The 18816-nt window shown below is 47.0% G+C and overlaps 1 protein-coding gene across 1 annotated transcript; it reads left to right on the top strand.

Moving 5' to 3' along the window:
• The first annotated feature begins 654 nt into the window (after positions 1-654).
• arhgef15b (Rho guanine nucleotide exchange factor 15b) lies at positions 655-18599 on the top strand. The gene is made up of 17 exons (XM_042069594.1): positions 655-1040; positions 6345-6928; positions 10236-10392; positions 10462-11216; positions 11478-11523; positions 11627-11679; positions 11923-12206; positions 13297-13457; positions 13839-13991; positions 14367-14496; positions 14853-14927; positions 15901-15993; positions 16500-16654; positions 17282-17446; positions 17793-17878; positions 18012-18116; positions 18379-18599. The coding sequence occupies exons 2-17, from the start codon at positions 6427-6429 to the stop codon at positions 18543-18545; spliced, it is 3087 nt and encodes a 1028-aa protein (XP_041925528.1). The 5' UTR covers positions 655-1040; positions 6345-6426; the 3' UTR covers positions 18546-18599.
• Positions 18600-18816: the final 217 nt, after the last annotated feature.

The raw sequence follows: 18816 nt of genomic DNA, 5'->3' as shown, positions 1-18816 counted from the left end.
GCCTGAGCATTGATCAGGCCTTGGGTGCTTGGGTGATCAGTTCATATAGATACAAACAGCGCGAGTTGGGAAGCTGTGGTTTGAATTGCCTTTTTGGCCACCCGGACAAGTAACGCATTGTCAATTCATCTAGATAGGCTAATCATTCTCAGAGTGAATTTTGTCTTACACCATTCAGACATTTTTTAGCAAGATGTCGTCGTCCAGTAAACTGTATTTCCACACATTTTTTTTTAATTATTAGACCAGCACGCAGACTTGTCACTAGGTGGAAGTAAAATGCCATTTTTGGCCACCTGCTGAAGATGAGCGCGTGCGTCAGATTGGCACATATAAAATGTGTTTTAGGATCTATATTTTTCCTTATTAGACTTTATTCAAATGTGTAGCTTACATCGGTATGTTTTTTTTCTCTATCTTAGTCTAATTGGTCAAACAGAGTAGTGTCAATTTAAGGCAAGAGAAAATACATACTTTTAACAGGAAAATGCTTAGACTAATTGTCTTGCCCGATTCAGAAATAAGAAATTAGACTATATGCTATTCTCCTTAATGGACCAATAATAGTTTGGATGAGATCGAGATGATGATAGCACAGCCTACAATGAATCAGTGATGGCGAGGAGAGGGAGGGAGAGTCAGTCGAGGCGCGGGGGGGGGCATGACACCGGCTCGACAGCAGGCACACTCGGTCAGGAAACAAAGAACAGGGTATGGGGCGCATGAATGATCTGCAAAGACAACAAAAGCACCAAGAAAATAGTTGAGTCCCGCCCTGATCCGATTGTCTGTTTTTAGGCTACTGCCACAACAACTTTCATGTTGGTTATGCTTTCGAAGCGCTCATATCCTCTAGACTCGGCTGGTTTATGAAGTTTAGCCTATAGCAGGCTACGCGCAAGGATGTATCACAGGAGACTGTTGATTTCAACGTAGGCTAAACTGACGCCCAAAGGTAAAGCTCACACTTGGAAAAATAAAACGACGGCCGTCATTTACCTGAGAATATCAGCATTACGGACACATTTCGTATCTATTCGGTAAGTGAAAGCAACACATTTTATTCTCTCTGTGAGTCTGTCAGGTTGTTTTTGACAGTTGTCGTTTAGACATAGCGTAGACATAATTTCACGTTGCGTGTTATCCACATCTGCTATGTAGCCTAACGACATATTAGCCTGCCATATCTTGTAGGCTACCTCCTCCACATGGGTGTTTTATAAATGCTGCGACCAGGCTGAATCACACACACCCTTTGCTGTCTGTCCTGTCCACGTCGAGAGAGAGAGAGCGATTTGGTTTCCCTACACAGCAAACCACCTAAGAATGTCTCCCAAACGGATTGACTGTCCGTCTGTTTAGGAACAGGTCACTGAGCTTGCCCTTCTTTGTGTTTAACATGGGATGGCTGTATTATTTCTATTCAAACGTACAGAATGAATGTCCTACTAACCCATCTTCCCTTCTGTTACATGTCCTTGATCAGTTAGGAAAGACCGGATACAATATCTGATGGCTGTGTCAAAAAACCTATAATGAAGTGTCTCTGACCGATGTGATAGCCTAAGCAAATTCAATAGCCTAGAATGTGCCTATATTTTGAAGTAGGCTATACAGTCCTGAAAGCTATCAACTACAGCTGGCAAATTTGGCATGTCTGATAGTCAGTAGGCTATGACAGTTTATATTCCCTATCTACATCGATTATATTTCACATGACCATATCTGATAATTCTATCCTGCATTGGCCATACTCTTGCCCTCAAGTTCAACACCATGTCTTTGGTTGAACTTGTGTTGCTTATGTGTGCGGTGTTGGGCATGGTATTTTGCCTGAGGCTACGACACTAAGAAACACATTAATGAAAACAAGATTCTTATAAGATCACTGTAAGTGGAGTGTGATCATCTGTCACAGATCAGTGTATGATACAGCTGATCACAACTGCATCCAATCAGGCGGATGCAGAGAAAAATCGAGCACTGGAAAGAATGATTGAATGAAATTAAAGAGTGGTGTGTGTACAAATAAAGCATATAGGCTAATTGACAGACATGACAAACAAGACAATGGGTCACATACCTAGATGCTTCTGGAGGTGGGATTGGAAGGGGTGTGTGTGTGTGTGGGGTGAGAGTTCTGCAGGTAGATAGATACTTTATTGATCCCCAGGGGAAATTCAAGATGGACTGTGTGATGGACGAGGCATTGCCTTTGGCCAGTACTGACATGAGTCATGGCGGTCTCCCCTTCATCGTTCTTTCATGAGTCTCGTCTTCCCGAAGGGGTTGACAAACTTGTCAGACTGGCTAGAGCAGTCTTTTTCGTACACTGCTGTTCGAGCACTCCAGGCACACATTGCTTGTTGAGCTGTTGACTTGGAGTATTTGGATCTGTGTGTGTGTGTGTGTGTGTGTGTGTGTGTGTGTGTGTGTGAATATGATTTATGTGCATATGCAGTGCATGCACATGCGTGCATATGATGTGTATAGATATATTGCATGGCAGATGAGTGAATGTGAGTGTGTGTGTCTCTGATTGTTTTGCCGTTATGGTCCTCGTGGTTTATTCAAAAGAGCCAAACTTCTCAATGCACAATGAAGGCAATCAGGGTGATATAAAGTCATAAAACAGTGGGAGGATGAAGCCATAGGATGACATCATTTATATCCTGGTGGCCTCCCCACCACCACATGCTCGTGCTCTTATTGCCCATGCCACTCCTCTTTACCCTCTACACATCAAAGAGCCAAGATCCAGTAAGTCAGCCATCCCTTATCCCTGTGGTCAGGCTTGACCCTCGGTCAGCTCAAGCTTTTTACTGTGTGTATTTTCTTTTGGCAAGAGATCACAACTGTGCTGGGAATGGCGGCGGGGGGGGGGGGGGGGTACTTCCCAAACAATTTCTTATCTGTAGGTTTCTTCCATGCTTCACCCTCTATTGGGATCCTCTCTTGTTTCCGCTATCTCTCTCTCTCTCTCTCTCTCTCGTTTTTCACGATCCGTTTCGCTGACAAATGAAGTGAATGGTTCTCATTTGTGTACATACGACGGCAGCCGAGCAGAGAGAAACGGGGGTAAACATTCCCTCTTGGGGGCTTCCAGCACGGCAGCCCGAGTAGCGTGGCCCGTATGGCCAATCGAGCGTACTGACAGATGGGGGAGTCTGTTTAAACCCTCTGCCAAAATCACCCCTGCTCAGATACCATCACATTACTTACAGATCACGATAGGCTCCGGAGCGTATGCTGTGATGTGGCTGGGAATTGAGCAGCCTTGTTTTAAAAATTCAGAGTGTAGCAGTTATTTCAGTCCTCGGAGAAGAGGTTTTTTTTTTTTTTTCATAGAGTGCTGCACTAAGCTACATGGGCATCGCTTTCAGGCATCAGGATCATTTGCATGACAATACAAATGTTCAGTTTAAGCACACAATACATCGAGCACAGCTCATTCACACAGTCCATGAGACTAGATCAGACTAGAGAAGTGGTGTTGAAAGCGGTAAACAAATGGGTATGAAGATACATTAATTTGCATAGTCATTTGTTTGTTTGTTTTTTTCTTTGATTTATTTTTTTCCTGGTCCATTAATTAATTAATTCATTCATTCATTCATTCATTCAATCATTCATTTTTTAATAGCTTAGTTGAGTCATACGAGGAAAATGTTATTAGGAAATTGTGGTGAAGACTAGCATGGTGAGAATCTATGGGAGTGAGCATAGTTGTGGCAGGTGCAGCCCACGCTGCAAATGCAGGGAAGTCCTGAGCCTCCCTCCTCCAAATATATTCGAGCTGCCAAGTAGACCATACTGTAGACATATCCCATCTGCCAAATATGACTGGGGCACTTCACACATTGCCCAGTTCTGTAAAACCCATTGCCCAGGGCGCCAGTGTCGTTTCCAAGTGTGCCACGGTGTTGCCATCACCAACTCCATGCTTCTGTTCTGTTTAATATTCTGTCAGAGCTCGCTAATCTCCATTGCTGCCGTAAGCTACACCGGGGTCGGTGTCTCAACAGTTTTTGCTTGCAACACTGCAACCTGCTTTTGAATTTAGTCTGTGTGGAAACATACCAGGGGAATAGTTTTCGCTTTTGTTCCCCTTTGTTCATTAGTTCACCTTGTCTGGTGACACCTTGGCTGGCTCCGCTGTTGTTTTGCAGTGCAAAGAGTTCTCTCTAGTTTCAGCCATACTTCGCATTGTTGCCGTGCCAATAGGCTTTTTGTGCTTTGTCAAACCATTCAATGCAGCATAGTTCCCTCCATAGTTTGTTTGTGTTTCCCTATTTGCTTCTCTGAAAAGCATTCAGCTGCAAACAAGTTTTGAGCGTCCTCTTCCACAAGTTCATCAGTTCAGGAAGGAGATTCAGGGCCTGTGGAGTCATCCATTTGTACAGTTTAGACCAATTATTTTTCTCCAGACAATGATGTTTAAATTGATTACTTTATACGTTAAGTATATATATTTGTCTTTTTGCCTTCATATCAATGTGACAGTGGAGAGAGACAGGAAGCAAGTGAGAGAGAGAGAGATGGGGTGGGATTAGGACATGACCGCAGGCCAGAGTCGAACCTGGGTCCCCGTGGGCACTGCCACCCAAATGTGGTACAGTGCTGCTGCTTGCGCCACAGCAACCCCTAAATTTATACATTTTGACTTTGTCTTGTGAATGCGTCACGCCCATGACGGTACAAGTTGATGTGTAGTAATTCTATTGTATTCATATCTTTTTTTTTTTTCTTTCCCATCCATCTATGTTCCCTATTGCAGCCACAGGTTCACACTTTTTGGTAGTGTTGGGTCATTGAAGATCCTGAGATGAGGTGGGCTATGGGGTGTGACTGAAGTAAATATTCCCATCCATAGCAAAGCATGCGCTCTGCTCTGATCCTTTTAGTGGTTTGGTATTTGATTTGCTAATCATATTTTCCCCACATCATGCATTCGTATCATTTTAATGTAATTATTTTCATAACCCCTGCTGGTTTTAACACTACATTAAATCTCCTTTTGTCTCAAAACCTTTGTAAATCCTTTTAGTAGTAGATAAAACATGTGCTGTGTTATATTATTTTTGCAACAGTGTCCCTCAGTGTTTGTGCGTGGCGCACTATGTAACTAAATCCGGATTTTGGTAAAAGAAAGGGCCATTGAACTCCCGCAGTGCTCCCTAGAAATCTCTGTGAAGTAATCTTGGCATTAGCCAGCCTTCGTTTTGGATGCATGACAATAACAGCTCCAACCTCAGTCAGCATTTGAGGGGAAGGGAAGCTCAGTGCTTGGCTGCCTCGCAGAGTCAGACCCTCTGCTCAGACTGTTTTTGCTGCAGTCTTTTGTCCTGTTTATCATTAACTTGGAAATGAAAAATTAAAGATGGGACAGACTGTTCAGAACAACAGCTATAAACAAGGTTTCATTAAATACTGTATATATTGTTATCATATTTATGGTATGGAATATGGTTAGGGATGAAATGAAGTTGATGAGTAATCACATACCTGGCAGAAGTGGGTGATTTTAAGTCACAGTTGGTATACTTTACAGTTGGCAGGTGGCATATGGCAATATGCCAGTATTGTCTTAAAAGGTAGTTAAAAAATAATGAATGACTGCCAACAATTTCATTTGCCTTCTTTCCTTGAATGTCAGTCTGTGTTGATGTAAGGCTGCACAGTATTTTCTTTTTTTATGTACATATTATTGCTTTATGTACATATTATTCCTTTAGTTGGGGTGTGTCTGTCACTTGAGCAGTGGGTGTGTCTCTCTCCAGGACAAAGTCCCCACCGCCTGCAGGGTTGTAAGGCTGACTTATTCACTCCTGTAGACGTCAGGAATTTCTCTGATGTCATGAGCCGTCAGTTATATTAGGGATCTGGGTGTTGTTGGCCAGCTGCATAACCATGCGTTGCTGAAATAGTTTTAGCACATCCACTCAGACAGAGGGCGGGTAACGTTATGAACAGAACATGAACAGACTCCATTTGTTTTTCTTCCTCTCCTTCTCTAGATGTTCCTCTCCTTCTCTAGCATTCTACTGTCTGTAATTCTGATTTCAGTACTGTTGGACATATTCATGTCCAATCATAAATTCAATTCATTTACTTCAAGTACATTTCCGAGCCTGTGCTTTGTTACTTTCACTTGAGTAAAGTTAAATTAGTACTTATATCAGTCTTTTTTTAACTGATAGGCCTGTCCTTATCTGAACTTCTACTTAAGTACGGTAAGAGTGTACTTTCGCCATCTCTGATAAATTGTAGATCTTCAAAAAGTGACTCAGCAGGTTTTGTGTTGTTTATCTTCCTCTCTCTTATTTACTCTTTTGTCTCCCCAGCAGATGATGATGACTATCCCTGTTTGACTCTTCATCTTGCCGCCCAACCTTGGGCCAGCCAGGACAAATCACTGCAAACAAAATGTCTGCCTCAGAGTCTGCGGTCTGCGCCCCCTTGTCCACTCTCTCTCCCAAACCAGAGGTCAAGCCGAGGCCCCCGCTCCCCTCCAAGCTCACCCCGGATCCCCCGCCGATGGAGAGCGGCGCCCCAACGAGGACTTCTGGGAAGGTGAAGAAGATCGTCAAGAAGTTTAACCAGCCTAAGCCTCAGCCCTCCCCAGCCTCAGGCCAAACCCCAGCGCCAGCACCAGTGACCGGGAACACCGGGACCGCCGGGACCAATGGCTCCGTCGGGAACAATGGCTCCACTGGAGCGGACAAGACGAGCCCCCAACAGCAGGCGCCGGAGGTCCTGCCGAAACCCAGAATGCCCAGGCCAACAGCAGCAGCCAATCAGGCGCCCCCTTTGCCCATGAAGAGGAGCCGCCTCCGCAAGGGCCCCAACGTGGGTGTGTACGGAGACACGCCGGGGGGAAGGGCGAGGAGCGGCTTCGCACCTGTCAGTCTGGAAGATGGCCGATCAGGTGAGCAGCCCATTGTTTCTGCGTTAATATCCATCACACTTCCACTGTACCTGAGTGTAGGATACTGTGTCTTTGTCCTGGAGTGGTCACTTGAAACCTCCTGAATGTCCATTGATGGCTCTATCCATATCTTAAAGCCCTTATGAGTCCTCTGCAACATTTTTCTGGAAGTGTAACATGAGCACCGAAAAACTGGTTTTGTTGTTGCTCAAGTGTTACACCCCTTTTGTGTTTGTGCCTGTTTGTGCCTGTCTGTTTGCAATTCTTTAGACACACGTCTGAAAGGTGAAGAAAGAAGGGGAAAATGTGACAATTGGAGAACCACAGCACACCACATGCTTTGCGTGACAATGTTCTCACAGTTCCATGTTGACTTGGTGTCTTACATGTTGCATGCTTGAGATTTTTTGAAGTGAGCCCCAATATCCCAAACTATGGGTTTGCCCATTTGTGATTTATTGATTTACCATTTGTTTGTAATCAGACATTAAAATGAGAAAGTCCCCCCCCCAAAAATGTAGTCTGTTTTGACAGGCCGAAAGATTCAGGAAGAGAGCAGGAGAGGCCATATTTATTTACCCCCCATTTTAATTTATTTTCTCACTGAGAAACTCGAGCCTCTTTTCTCCGTTGCTCTATGTTTGCTGTAGACAGCCAGAACGGTGCTTCAGGCAAATCTGTTCTCGACAAGCAGCCTCAGATTTTGTTTGCTGAGCACATCTCTTATTTCATCCTGCACTGCGACTCTCCTCCACCCACAAAGACAACAACACTCACACACACACCCAACGTCAATAAATAGTGAATTTCTCTCCACATGAAATCAACCTTGTATAATATTTTAGGAATTCAATACTTCTAAAGGGGGGGGTCCTTTCTGTTAAACCTTGCGAGGGGGGGTGATGGAAGTGGTTCATCCAACATTCCATTGACCCCCCCCCCCCCCCCAACACACACACACATAAACACACACACACAGACACACACACACACACACTCCTAAATGTTACTCCCCAAGATATTTACCTACACCACGCGATTAGCCGCATATGCTGTCCAGCTCTCCAGGCTGGTTTGCATCTTCCTCATAACTGTGATCTCAGATGGTCGCTTTTGTCCCTTTATCCATTCACTCATGTTGAGGAAACAGCAAGGGTGTTTAGTATCTCATCACTCTTCCTGATGTGTGTGAGAAGTGTAACTGTCTTTTCCTGCAATGCTTCCAGCTCAGGGCTACATTACCTCACCGAATTAACAGTTGGAGTGGAAGAAAGGCTGTTTTCTTAGCCTGATTCAGCTGCTATATCACAGGATACATATGTAAAAGGCTAGAGCAGACTTGGCAGGAAAGAGTCTTCACATAAAGCTCACATTACAGACTAGCCTGGCATGAGAGTTTATTCACCATTTAATCCACACATCTGGGAAAATAATTTTCAAATGAAATAATTTGTAATACAAAGAGCATTGTGACTTGACCTACATACTTGGAAACTTGTTCATATTTATAGGTTCTGTAAAATATTAGTGTAGTGTTCTATTTCTCTAATCTCTTATGCCGATATCTGTATAACACAGTGGATTTTTTAGGAATAGACTAAATGTCTGTGAAAGGTATGATAAAGATATGCATTGTGCTTATATGGGCTTTTACCACCCAAACCACTATGCACCCAAGCAAGAAGTATATAAATATACTTTATATATTTTATATATATATAAAGTATTTGCAAGTATGTGACTTTTTTCACTTTTTAGTGTTGAGACTTTGGACCATGGAAGCATTGCCTGTTTAAGTAGACCAATAAACAGGGTTAAAATTCAACAGGAAAAAACAATCTAGTTCTACCGTTGTGGTCAAAGAGACCCATAGATCGCAAAACCCAGTTAGCTTTAAAATGGCAGACAGTGTGAAGCGAGCGCTCAGTAAGATCAAGCAGAATGTCTGCGAGTCCATGGAGGACGCGCTGACCAAAGAGAGTGAGCCGAGTCAGCCGACCACCAAGACCAAGCTCAAGAGGTCACTGAATAAACACATAGCCGTGGTGAGGTCGGCAGGTTTGAAAGCGGCCGCCACCACGACGAAATGGGCCGTGCGTGTTGGAACCACGGGACATTCAGAGAAGAGGGGAGGAAAAGGGATAAAAGGCGGGATGAGTGGAGGTGAGTGGAGGTGAAGGCACACGCTCGTGACCACAGAGGGACAGGTAGGTACCAGACTGGGGCTGCATGGCGCCAGTTTACTGATGTGGTCGCTCACAGTTATGTGGTCGCTCACGCTACAGTAATTTCCTTTAGGCTTTTTATGCTAAGTGATTTATGCGATTTGCAGCGATCGCATTTCAGCAGTCCATTTAAGAAGTTCCAGTGTGGAGAAAACCTTGATAAGTGGTGTCCCTACAACAAATAAAAAAAAATCCTGAAGCAGGAGATGATGGCAGGTTGGCAGTAATCTGCTCCCTACTGCCAGGATAGTGAGAAAAGAAAGATAGGGAGATGAGTGCTTGCTCAAAGTGGGTCAGATCTGACATTTTAATAGTAAGGCATCATGTGAGCCTTACAGGGCTGGCCTTCGAATGGCTGATCATCCACAGGAAATGAAAACATCAAACAAGAAGGAGCCCCTCAAAGCCTGCATGAAGGGTCATATATGTCCACCTGGGTGAAGTTGTCTTTGGGAATTTCCTTGAAGAGAATTCCCAGACATCAATAGACTTCATTTAGTTGTTATCTCTTTTCGCATGTGACTGGCAAAGCTTATCATAAACGTTATCACGTTTCGTTTACAGCTCTTCTATGTGATGTCATCAGATAACAAGTCATTGGAAAGTTGTTTATTTGGAAAGGAGTAATTATATTAAATCGTAAATGTAAATCAGGTTTCTAGGCAAGGAATTTGGTCTCTGTATTTATCCCATCCGTGAATTAGTGAACACACAGAGCACACACACTGAACACACAGTGAGGTGAAGCACACACTAACCCGGAGCAGTGAGCTGCCTTGCTACATCGGCGCTCAGGGAGCAGTGAGGGGTTAGGTACCCTTGCTTAATGGCACTTCAGCCGTGCCTACTGGTCAGGGATCGAACCGGCAACCCTTTGGTTCCAAGCCCGAAGCCCTAACCAGTAGGCCAAGACTGCCCCTAAATTATTATTAAACCCTTATGTGGTTGTTATTCATACAGTATTACTCTGCAGTCCGGTTCCACTGCGTAGTGTCGTCTATGATGTGAAATCAGGATCCGCGTTAAGCTCAAAGTCCTTTATGTATCTGGCATAATGTGACTGATGTGTCCATTCCTCACAGCTCCTGATGGGAAGGAAGGAGAGCTGCTGTCCAGCGCCGGCCCAGATGCTCCCCCCGGCCCTCGCTGCGAGCCGAACTGCAGCTGCATCTGCCATCTGCAGCGGCCGGGGATGAAGCTGGTGTGGGTCCCCCTGGAGGACGGGGAGGAGGAGGAGGAGTACGCGGAGGCGGTGGCGGCCATCAGGGGAGAGCTAGGGGAGGACGAGCGGGGAGGGGAGGGTGCGAGTGAGGGAGGGGAGCACCAGGACCCTGGGGAGGAGGGGGACGGACTGGGAGCGGAGTTTGAGGAGGAGGAGGAGGAGGAGGAGCTGTACCTCAGCGAGTCCTCGGATGAGAGCGAGGATGGGAATGGTGACGGTGATGGGGAGCTGACGGGCAAGGCCAAGTTCCAGCACACCCTGGAGCTGGTGGGGGAGCAGCTGAGGAGGAGGTCGGACCCGGGGCCGCAGGTGGAGCTCACCTCCTACAAACCCTACGCGTCCCACGCGCTCTCCCCCGGCGGCATCTCCAAGGCCCACTCCGTGGAGAACGACGCGGACATCTACGAGCTCAACATCGTGGTGGAAAGCGTGACCCCCCCACGACCCCCCGAGCAACAAGTGCCGCTCATCCGCGTCAAGCCCCCGCGGCGGTCAAAGCTCTCGTCCGCGGCGTCCGACGAGGCAGACGGCGCTGACTTGGCCAAGAGCGGGGGGGACAGGCCCCCTCCGGCCATCCCGCCCAGGGTGCCACTCCTTCCAGAGAAGCCCAAGGGCACCCGCCTCCAGAGCATGGCACCCCTGGGGGGCATCGCGCTGCCCATGCCGTCCCCCGACGAGAGGCGTGCCCTGCGCGCGGCATCACCCCTGCCTCCCCACCCTGCCAGTCCTCCGGCCAGCCCGCGCTTCAACAGGCCTCCCCCTCCAGTGCCCCCTAGCAAGCAGGGACAGAATGGACTCCGCGGCAGCAGTCAGTCCTTAAACTCCCTCCCCCCATGCACAGGTAAGGCCATAATGTAATATGTTCATCATATATAATCATCATTTATAGTTCAATGTATGTCATGATCATAGTCAAAGTGACCAGATAATCTGTCTGAAGTCCTCCTAATCATCACATGTAATTGTTCATCATATGTAATCATCATTTATAGTTCAATGTATATCATGATCCTAGTCAAATTGACCAGATAATCTGTATGAAGTCAATCATCACATGTAACTGATGATATCTCTTTCTCTCTCCTCATAACCTCTTTTGTAGAAGTTCAACAAGAGAATAGTGAAGGAGAGGATGCTGACACACACAAGTAAGCCTCCTGTCTCTGTCTCTGTACAAAAGCTTTGAAGTATGTTCTTATTTTCCCATTACGGTCCTTTCATCACTCTCATTATCCGTGTTCAACATTTCAGACCACCGACGGCACCGCCTAGGAAGCAGTCTATAGACTGGGAAAGCATGGATGGTGAGTGTGAATTATTTATTTACACTCTGCTGGATTTCAATTGCAGATTCATCGTAACCGTGATGAGTATGCAAAGCCTGAAGGATGTTAAGCAGGAGACCTGAGCTTGAGCGTTGCAGAGATCCTGATGCAATGTTGACTGTTCATATCTCTCTGGTCAGCACTCTATCTCTCTTTCTCTACCCACCCATCCATGCATTCATCCTTCTGCCTCTTGCCCCACTTTCTCTACGCTGCCTTTAGAACCTCTTTACCAGACGTACCGCGAATCGGTCATCGTCAAGGCCATCCGGCAGGCGACGGTGTGCCGGAACATCAGCAAGACCAGCGTGGACTTCCAGATGGACTACGGGCACCGGCGCGGCTCGGCGGCCTCGGAGGTGGGGAGCGTCGGCGGCAGGACGCTGGGCTCCAGGGCCAGCCCCATCCCCCAGGGCGCCTGCAGCACACTCTGGCAGGACCTGCCGTCCGTCCGGGACAGCGGCATCCTGGAGACGCTGAGCTCAGACGAGTGCAAGTACCAGGAGGTGAGAGGGGGAGAGAGAGAGAGAGGGAGGGGGAGAGAGAGAGAGAGAGAGAGAGGGAGGGAGGAGAGAGAGAGAGAGAGAGAGAGAGAGGGAGGGAGGAGGGGGAGAGAGGGAGGAAGAGGGGAAGGAGGAGGAGGGCAAGTACCAGGAGGTGAGAGGGGGAGAGAGAGGGAGGGAGGAGGGGGAGAGAGAGAGAGAGAGGGAGGGAGGAGGGGGAGAGAGGGAGGAGGGGGAGAGAGGGAGGAAGAGGGGAAGGAGGAGGAGGGCAAGTACCAGGAGGTGAGAGGGGGAGAGAGGGAGAGAGGGAGGGGGAGAGAGGGAGAGAGGGAGGGAGGAGGGGGAGAGAGGGAGGAAGGGAGGGAGGAGAGGGAGAGAGGAGGGGGAGAGAGGGAGGAAGGGAGGGAGGAGAGGGAGAGAGGGAGGGAGGGAGGGAGGGAGGGAGGAGGGCAAGTAAAGGTGGAAGAAGCGGAGGAGCATGTGGAGGAGGAGGGCGATCCAAGAGGAGGACAGAGGAAGTGGTAGAGAGGATGGCTGGGGAGGAGGGCAAGGAACAGGAGAAGGAAGAGGAGGAGGAGGAGGGCAAGGAATGAGAGGAGGAGGTGAAGGAGGAGGGCAAGGAATGAGAGGAAGTGGATGAGGATTCAAGAAGGGGACATAGCAGAGAGAGGAAGTGGTGGTGAAGGTGGTGGAGGGGAGAGGGGAGGAAGAGGAGGAGACAGGAAGAGCATGAGAGACAAAATGATGGCAGACGTGAAGATGATGGAAACTCTTGTAAACAAGAAGAGGAGGAGAAACGGTAGGATGGGGGAATGGAGGAAGAGGGTGGATGGGAGAAGGGGGGTGAAAGAACGTCATGAAGGGCAGGATGAGAAGGTTAAAAATAATAGGAGATGAGAATGATGTCCTTGTTGGACATATGAGAACAAAGTTAGCAATGAGTGCAACATTTTGGAAAAGTCTTCTGTACTACCGTTAACACTGAAATTATGTTACATCTATCTGAAACAAACCATCTACAAATGTTTATGTATGTGTGTTCTTTATGTGTGTGTGTGTGTTTCTGTTTCTGTGTCTGTGTGTGTGTGTGTAGAGTATATTTGAGGTGATCACCTCGGAGGCGTCGTACCTGCGCTCACTGCGTGTGCTGACGGAGCACTTCATGGACTCGCGGGAGCTGCTGGACACGCTCATCATCAGGGACAAGGTGCCGCTCTTCTCCAACATCCTGCGCATCCGCGAGGTCAGCGAGAGGTAAGGAGGGGTCACCACAACAAAGGCAGACAGGAAGAGGCCATGGACATTACAGGAAGTGGCATGAGATGACTGATTGCGTATGTGGTTGACGATGATTATGCAGGTGTGTGGAACAAATTCTGTAGCAAGCGAGAAATGAATCACTGCAAACGAGTGTGTGAAGTGTGTAGAAATGACCATGGCCTGTGTTGTTTAGCAACGTAAAGTAGAACTGTCTGTCCAGTTTCTGTGCCTAACTGGCCCTAGCTTGCATGGAGTCTATATGTTGAGTTTGTTTTCCTCTTTGCCATGTTTATGATTTCTATGAAAGATATGATGCAAAATGATGACCTCCTACACAGAACACACCATTAAGTGTTTGGCTTTTGACCTTGGAAGGTTTCTGAAGGATCTAGAAGACCGTATGGAGGAGAGCCTGATTATCACAGACATCTGTGACATCATCCACTACCACGCCCAGCACAATTTCCCTGCCTACATCGACTACGTCCGCAACCAGATCTACCAGGACAAGACCTACACCGCCCTCATGTGAGAACCAGTAGAGACCAGCTGTTCTGGCTCAGGCAGTTACTGTTGTCCGTTATTGGGCTTTTACTGAAGAAATTCTATAGAGTCGCAAGAATAAAATGTCTGTGGTAGTGCAAAATTAAGATAGTGAGAGTGGGTGCTGCATAAATCAGTTAACTGCAGCCAAAAGCTGAAGTCATGGGAAGGTTTCTTGAGCTTTCAGATTTCCTGTTGAAATACAGATGTGCATTGTGCATAACAAACCATAAAAAATGCAGCACCTTGCCTTCATCAAAGCTGTTCACTGCACATGTCCCCATTTGCTCCTGACTTGTGATCCTGACACGTCCTTTCTGCTTTGATCACTGTCGCTGTCGGGTTACGCTTCCTGAGCAGGCACTCGAACGCAGCGTTCGGCGCAGTCATCACCCGTCTGCAGGAGTCTCCCAAGTGCCAGCGGCTGCCCTTCATGTCCTTCCTGCTGCTGCCCTTCCAGCGCATCACCCGCATCAAGATGCTGATCGAGGTGAGCTGCGCAAGAGGAGCCAGGCAGGGAGACACATACAAACCAGCTGCCATGAACTGATCTCAGTAGAGCAGAGGCTACAGAGACTTCATTAGCCAGTGACGGCATGCTGAGAGGGATATAATGAGTAATCAGTAATTGAGCTCCGTGGGACTGCAATCAATAAGAGCAGTGCTAAGCCACATCAGCACTTCCTAAGCCAGCTTTCTTATGAATAAACCATAACGGGCAGTTATGAGTGTACATAGATTTGCCATATCAGTAATATCAGTCAGTAATATTAGTAATATTTTCCTCATTTGTTGACCTGAAATGTTGGCCTGTTTTAGATGAGTTATTTCTCTCTGCTCTTCCAGAACATTCTGAAGAGAACCAAGGAGCACACGGCAGAGGAGCAGACAGCCTCTAAGGCCCTGGCGTCCGTCTCAAAGGTATTCTCCCATCCCACCCTAGCCATTCCTTTCCATTCCTAGACTTCCCTGTTTCTCGCCAAGGCCTGGCCCACTCCAGTGGCGTGACGTCACTGTCCCCATCCCTGTCCATTGTCTCAGTTATTCCAGAGGATATCCTATCCTAGACGGGGGGGGGGGGGGGGGGGGGGGGGGGTTGGCGGCAGGAGAGAGAGAAGATTGATTGTTTTGCGAAGACAAAAGTATTCGGACGAGGAGTGTGTTCACTTTGAGATGGTTGCATTCCCTGTCTGCAGTATCCACAGTTCATGTGCACAGGCCAGGTGGCGGCTCTCGTGTGTCTCAGCTGAGCTACAGGGGGGGGGGGGGGGGAGTTGCACGGTGTCAAGATCAGCGGTTGGAAACAATGAAAACAAGCTGCTCACTACTACACCCCTCAGTGGATCCCTGCGCTCACTTGACATCTCCATTGTTTTCTCTCTCTCTCTCCCCCTCATTCTGAAATACCTTCCACACCCTCTTCTGCACCAAAATCTGCTCGTATTCTCTCCATTTTTCTGTTCACTCCTACACGCTGCTATACCAGAGACTTTCTAATGTGGAGACACAGCACTCAAAAAATACTCCATAGAAATGCATGGGGCTAGTTTGTCACGCCAATATGGCCGTTGTCTACACATATCCCACCCCTTCCTCGGCAAAACGTCGACATGTGAATACATTGAGCCAATCATGTGGTGTGATGTGAATACACTGAGCCAATCATATGGTGTGTTGTGAAGACATCGTGCCAATCACGTGTTGTGATCTCGCCGCTGGAGCAAGATTGGTGTCGTGAAGCCTTGCGCACGCGCAGTTCGACCCAAAGACTGTGCCCGATGAGTGCCCATAAAACGTTGGTATATGGCCGCCGAGTGGAGGGACTTGCCTAAAAGGACTTTGGCTATACTGACTTCTTTGTACTTGTACTCAGTCTCTCTCCCTCCCTCTTTAGATTATAGATGAGTGCAACAGGCAGGTTGGGAAGATGAAACAGATGGAGGAGCTGATTGAGATCAACAAGACTCTGCATTTTGACAAACTCAAGGTGAGCAGAGAGGGCCAGAGGGCTCATTAAGGGCGCCAGCTGCTGGCCTGGATGAGCTTCCGCCAGTGTGCACTTTTGGATTTCCATGACTCATTTTTCCATAATATTCAACATTTTTAATGCTCCATCTTTCACAACATCCGAGAATAATTCAGTCTCACTCTCTCTACTAGACAGAGATGTGAAAGTCCGGCTTCACAAAGTAAAAGTCCTGCCATGTGTTGGTTCTATCTGTGTGCTTAACACAGGTGATTTCATTAATTAGCTGATCTATCTGGCTATTGTGCTAATTAGAATCAGCTGATTAAGTGAATAGGCAGAACAAAAATGTGGCAGGACTTTTACTTTCTTAAGCCGGACTGCTCTCTATACTACAGCTTTCTAATTGCTGTATTCATACACTCTCGAGAACATTTTTACAAATGTATATCTTTGGTGTATATTTTTATTTGAATTTCCAGAAGTTTTTCTTACACATCTCTCCCATTTCTAAATGTTTTTTGCAGGCTTTGCCCATTATTTCTCAAACGCGCTTCCTAGAGAAACGCGGAGAGTTGCAGGATGTGGCTAAAGGTGGGACCATGTTCACCCTGCGGTCCAAATTCACGCCTGTCTTCCTCTACCTCTTCAACGACCTCCTCGTCATCGCCAGTAGGAAGAGGTGAGGGCTGCATATCATTAACACTCTGAATCACACACACACACACACACCTTCTGCCATAAGATTTTATTTATGCTGTTTTAATGGAACTTTAAATGCACAGAAGAGAAAATGTTTATTGTTGTAATTAAGAGAGTTTGTTTTATTATCCCACCCATAGCAGCATGATTTTAAGCCACATAACCCTTGCCCTTGTGATTTCCTTTTATACCTTTGAGGGGTGATATAACAAGCAATACATTTAACCAACCCTGGTCAACAATCTACTATGGTTTACAGATTAGTCTCTGCAAAAAACTAGCTGGTGAGACTACAGTGTGGCAGCGGTAGGGTAATTTAATCCTCATCACGGACAATGAATAACAGGAGGCTGGGCTGCAGTTAATATTTGCATATGCCAATAACTTGTTACATAAACAACATGAATAGATTTGAAAAAACAGTTACTTCAGCTGTTTGCCTTTATTGCAGCAGGTGGTGCAGCAGACACATTTGACTATCCAAATATTTAGATACAATGTTCAGTGTGCATCTCCATTGAAACAGATGTCAGTCACAGCCACTTACATATGCGTATGAAAAATCTGTAACCTAAACTGCACCACGTCTACTCACTCATTCCTCCAGCTCAGAGCGGCACGTGGTTCTGGACTATGCCCACCGCTCCCTGGTCCAGGTGACGACCATGAGTGACGAGCTGTCCAGCGGGGGCCTGGACAACTGCTTTCTCCTCACCCTGCTGGAGAACCACCAGGGGCGCCTGACTGAGCGTGTGCTCAAGGCTGCCACCGAGTGAGTGGGACTTCAACGCCGGATCATTCACCTTAATGACTAGTGTGACTTCCTTGAGTAAACGCTGGAAGCAGGAACTCATGTGCTCCTATAATAACAAGCACACATGCCCCCTAAGGGCAAGTATTTGGATCTGTGATACCATGAAGTTGACTTTTGTTCCTGCTGTTGTATGTTCCACATTGTACACAGAGTACACTTCCTGTTTATTTGTACCATTAATCATTGAGAACACAAGACTGTGAACTCCTTTTTCCATCGGTAATCACAGCTGAAGTACATAGTCCAGTTTCCAAAGTGGTCCATAGGCAGGAGGACATTGTTAACTTTGTCCTTCTCTACGTAGGTCGGAAATGCACAGATGGGTTGCTGCATTCCCGAATCCAAACGACGCCGACCGGGACGCAGAGGAAGTCATATACGAGGACTGGGGTTAGTACTGGGCACACACTTCAGTACACTTTAGCCTAGCTGCCATTATGAAGACGATTTCATCTGTTGATTTTAATTCTCTCTCTCTCTCTCTGTGTGTGTGTGTGTGTGTGTGTGTGTGTGCGTACCTCAGACTGTCCACAGGTGCAGTGTGTGGAGCAGTATGTTGCCCAGCAGGCTGATGAGATCAGTCTAGAGCCGACCGAGATCATCAACGTCATCCGCAAAACCAACGAAGGTGAGCACGACCCCTATGCCCTCTAGCCCCCTATGTGTAAAGATCTTACCCACTCACGCTTGATTCATTACAGTGGTCCAACTAGAGACCAGCAAACTTAGCACCTCAATGGTTCAGTACTAAAAGACACTAATTTAATGACATTTTCAGTGACATGTTTCCGTCTATACTGACTCCATTTTCTCCTTTCTCTTGTCTTCTCTGCATTCCTTTTTTTCCTTCTTCCCTTCTTCCCCTTCACGATCTTCCTGCACTTGTTTAGGTTGGTATGAGGGCATCCGGTTGTCTGATGGACAGAAAGGCTGGTTCCCGGTTCCGAATGTTCTGGAGATTACCAACGAGCACGTGAGACGCAGGAACCTCCGGGAACGGTACCGCGTCATTCAGGCGGCCAGCATCGTCACCGGCAAGAGCGGTTTTACCCTTTAACAGACGGGGATAAAAAAAAAAAAAAGCAGACATACTAATTTAATAAGCACATGGACAAAAAACACACAAGGCTCTGAAGTGCCTGTGAAACAATGGGCGATGTTCTCATCAGTGGTTTTGTTTTATCAACCACAAGATGGTTCTCCCAGGAAGAGCCTCACCAAGCAGCAGGATTTAGGTCAAAACGAAGGATGGAAAAACAGGCCTAAGCCTTTGGTCTGGAGCCCTGTGCTCATGGAAACTTCCCTGCTGTTTGATTTTTTTATAGCTT

The sequence above is a fragment of the Alosa sapidissima genome, chromosome 18, assembly GCF_018492685.1.
Source record: "Alosa sapidissima isolate fAloSap1 chromosome 18, fAloSap1.pri, whole genome shotgun sequence".
Classification (NCBI taxonomy): Eukaryota; Metazoa; Chordata; class Actinopteri; order Clupeiformes; family Clupeidae; genus Alosa; species Alosa sapidissima.
The sequence above is the reverse complement of the archived record's forward strand: the minus strand, read 5'-3'. Positions and strand labels throughout refer to the sequence as shown.

Excerpts from the sequence above, each read along its gene's own strand:
- arhgef15b (XM_042069594.1), top strand. The coding sequence starts at position 6,427 with ATGTCTGCCTCAGAGTCTGCGGTCTGCGCCCCCTTGTCCACTCTCTCT. Across the intron at positions 11,524-11,626 it reads GAGGATGCTGACACACACAA|ACCACCGACGGCACCGCCTA; the intron begins GTAAGCCTCCTG and ends TCAACATTTCAG. Across the intron at positions 17,447-17,792 it reads GTGCTCAAGGCTGCCACCGA|GTCGGAAATGCACAGATGGG; the intron begins GTGAGTGGGACT and ends TTCTCTACGTAG.